Raw genomic sequence first — 1159 nt, 5'->3', positions numbered from 1 at the left:
TCCGTTTCTTCCGTCACAGCGGGGGGATGGTTTTTTTCTTGTGTTGCTGTGTAATAGCACTTAAGGCCGGTGGCGGCGTTTACATCGATTCAGGTTGGATTACCGTATCCGGCGACGTTTAGCTTACAACACAAGACTTATAACCTGTCGAGTGGATCCTGTAGTTATTTTGGTAACACCCGGGCAAGGACGTGCGATTGCTCTTTATACAATTGACACTGACAGGATTGTTATATGAGCGTGACAATCGGCCTTTGGGAGAGGGCCGTCTCCCTTGAACACATGACGAGTGTTCGAGATCTTCAATTGGCATTGGAACAGAAGGAAAGAGAGGTGAGGCAGAAGGATCTGAGAATCGACAGTTTGGAAATGGAAATAAGAGCAAAGAATATGTTCATTAAACAACTGCAAGCTGAATTGGAAAAGTTTCGCATGGCGATGAAACCTTTGGCACACAGACTGGTGACGAAGGAGGTGCCATTCCCCGTTTCCGTCAATGGTGAATGGGATTATGTTAAAAATTCTGCACCTGAGTTCAGATCCAAAAGGCTAGCTATATCGGCCGAACCAACTGCCGAAAGATTACCTAGTGTCTGTTTAAATAAGATACCAAAGAGTGCTAAGTGAGTATTTACTTAATTGTAATTATCATTTGTAAAAGTTAATGATTCATTAAAGAGTTTTAAACTCGTCACAACTCTCTTAAACTTCACACGTTTATTACTGTCTTCTTTATTTTGTAATTGATTAAATTAACTGGGCAATAAAAGTTTTATTTGTTATTATTATTATTTTATTTTTTAATGTTAATCTCTTTGAAGGTTCTTATTCTGGATGTATTTTTAAAACAAATTGAGTAATTATAATTGTAATTATTTGTTATCTTAAGCTCAAATTCTGTAAAACGAGACCACCCACTCTGTATTGGCACGTGTTGTGGAAGAGGGTCTTTAAGTTTTAAACGTATGGACACGTGTGGATGGTAACACGACACACTCCACCCAGGTCATAGGTCGCGTTGTATTCTCCACCCTCATTATCTTGTCATCAGCTATTCTCCCTTTACTCTTTACTGTATTATAAAATACTTTTTTTTTTTTAAACAAAAATTAACACCTTATAACTATAAATTGAAAGTAAAATTTTAAACAATTGCTAA

At 37.4% G+C, this 1159-nt stretch overlaps 1 protein-coding gene across 1 annotated transcript; it reads left to right on the top strand.

Annotated features, from left to right (window-relative positions):
* Nucleotides 1–282: 282 nt before the first annotated feature.
* On the top strand, nucleotides 283–623 carry LOC111627322 (the record flags this gene model as incomplete). The annotated part of the gene is made up of 1 exon (XM_023370873.1): nucleotides 283–623. A coding segment is annotated over exon 1 (341 nt), but the record flags the coding sequence as incomplete, so codon positions are not given.
* Nucleotides 624–1159: the final 536 nt, after the last annotated feature.

This window comes from Centruroides sculpturatus, unplaced genomic scaffold (assembly GCF_000671375.1).
Source record: "Centruroides sculpturatus isolate CEXI.00-Female unplaced genomic scaffold, Cexi_2.0 scaffold508, whole genome shotgun sequence".
Lineage (NCBI taxonomy): Eukaryota > Metazoa > Arthropoda > Arachnida > Scorpiones > Buthidae > Centruroides > Centruroides sculpturatus.
This window is presented reverse-complemented; position numbering and strand designations above follow the sequence as displayed.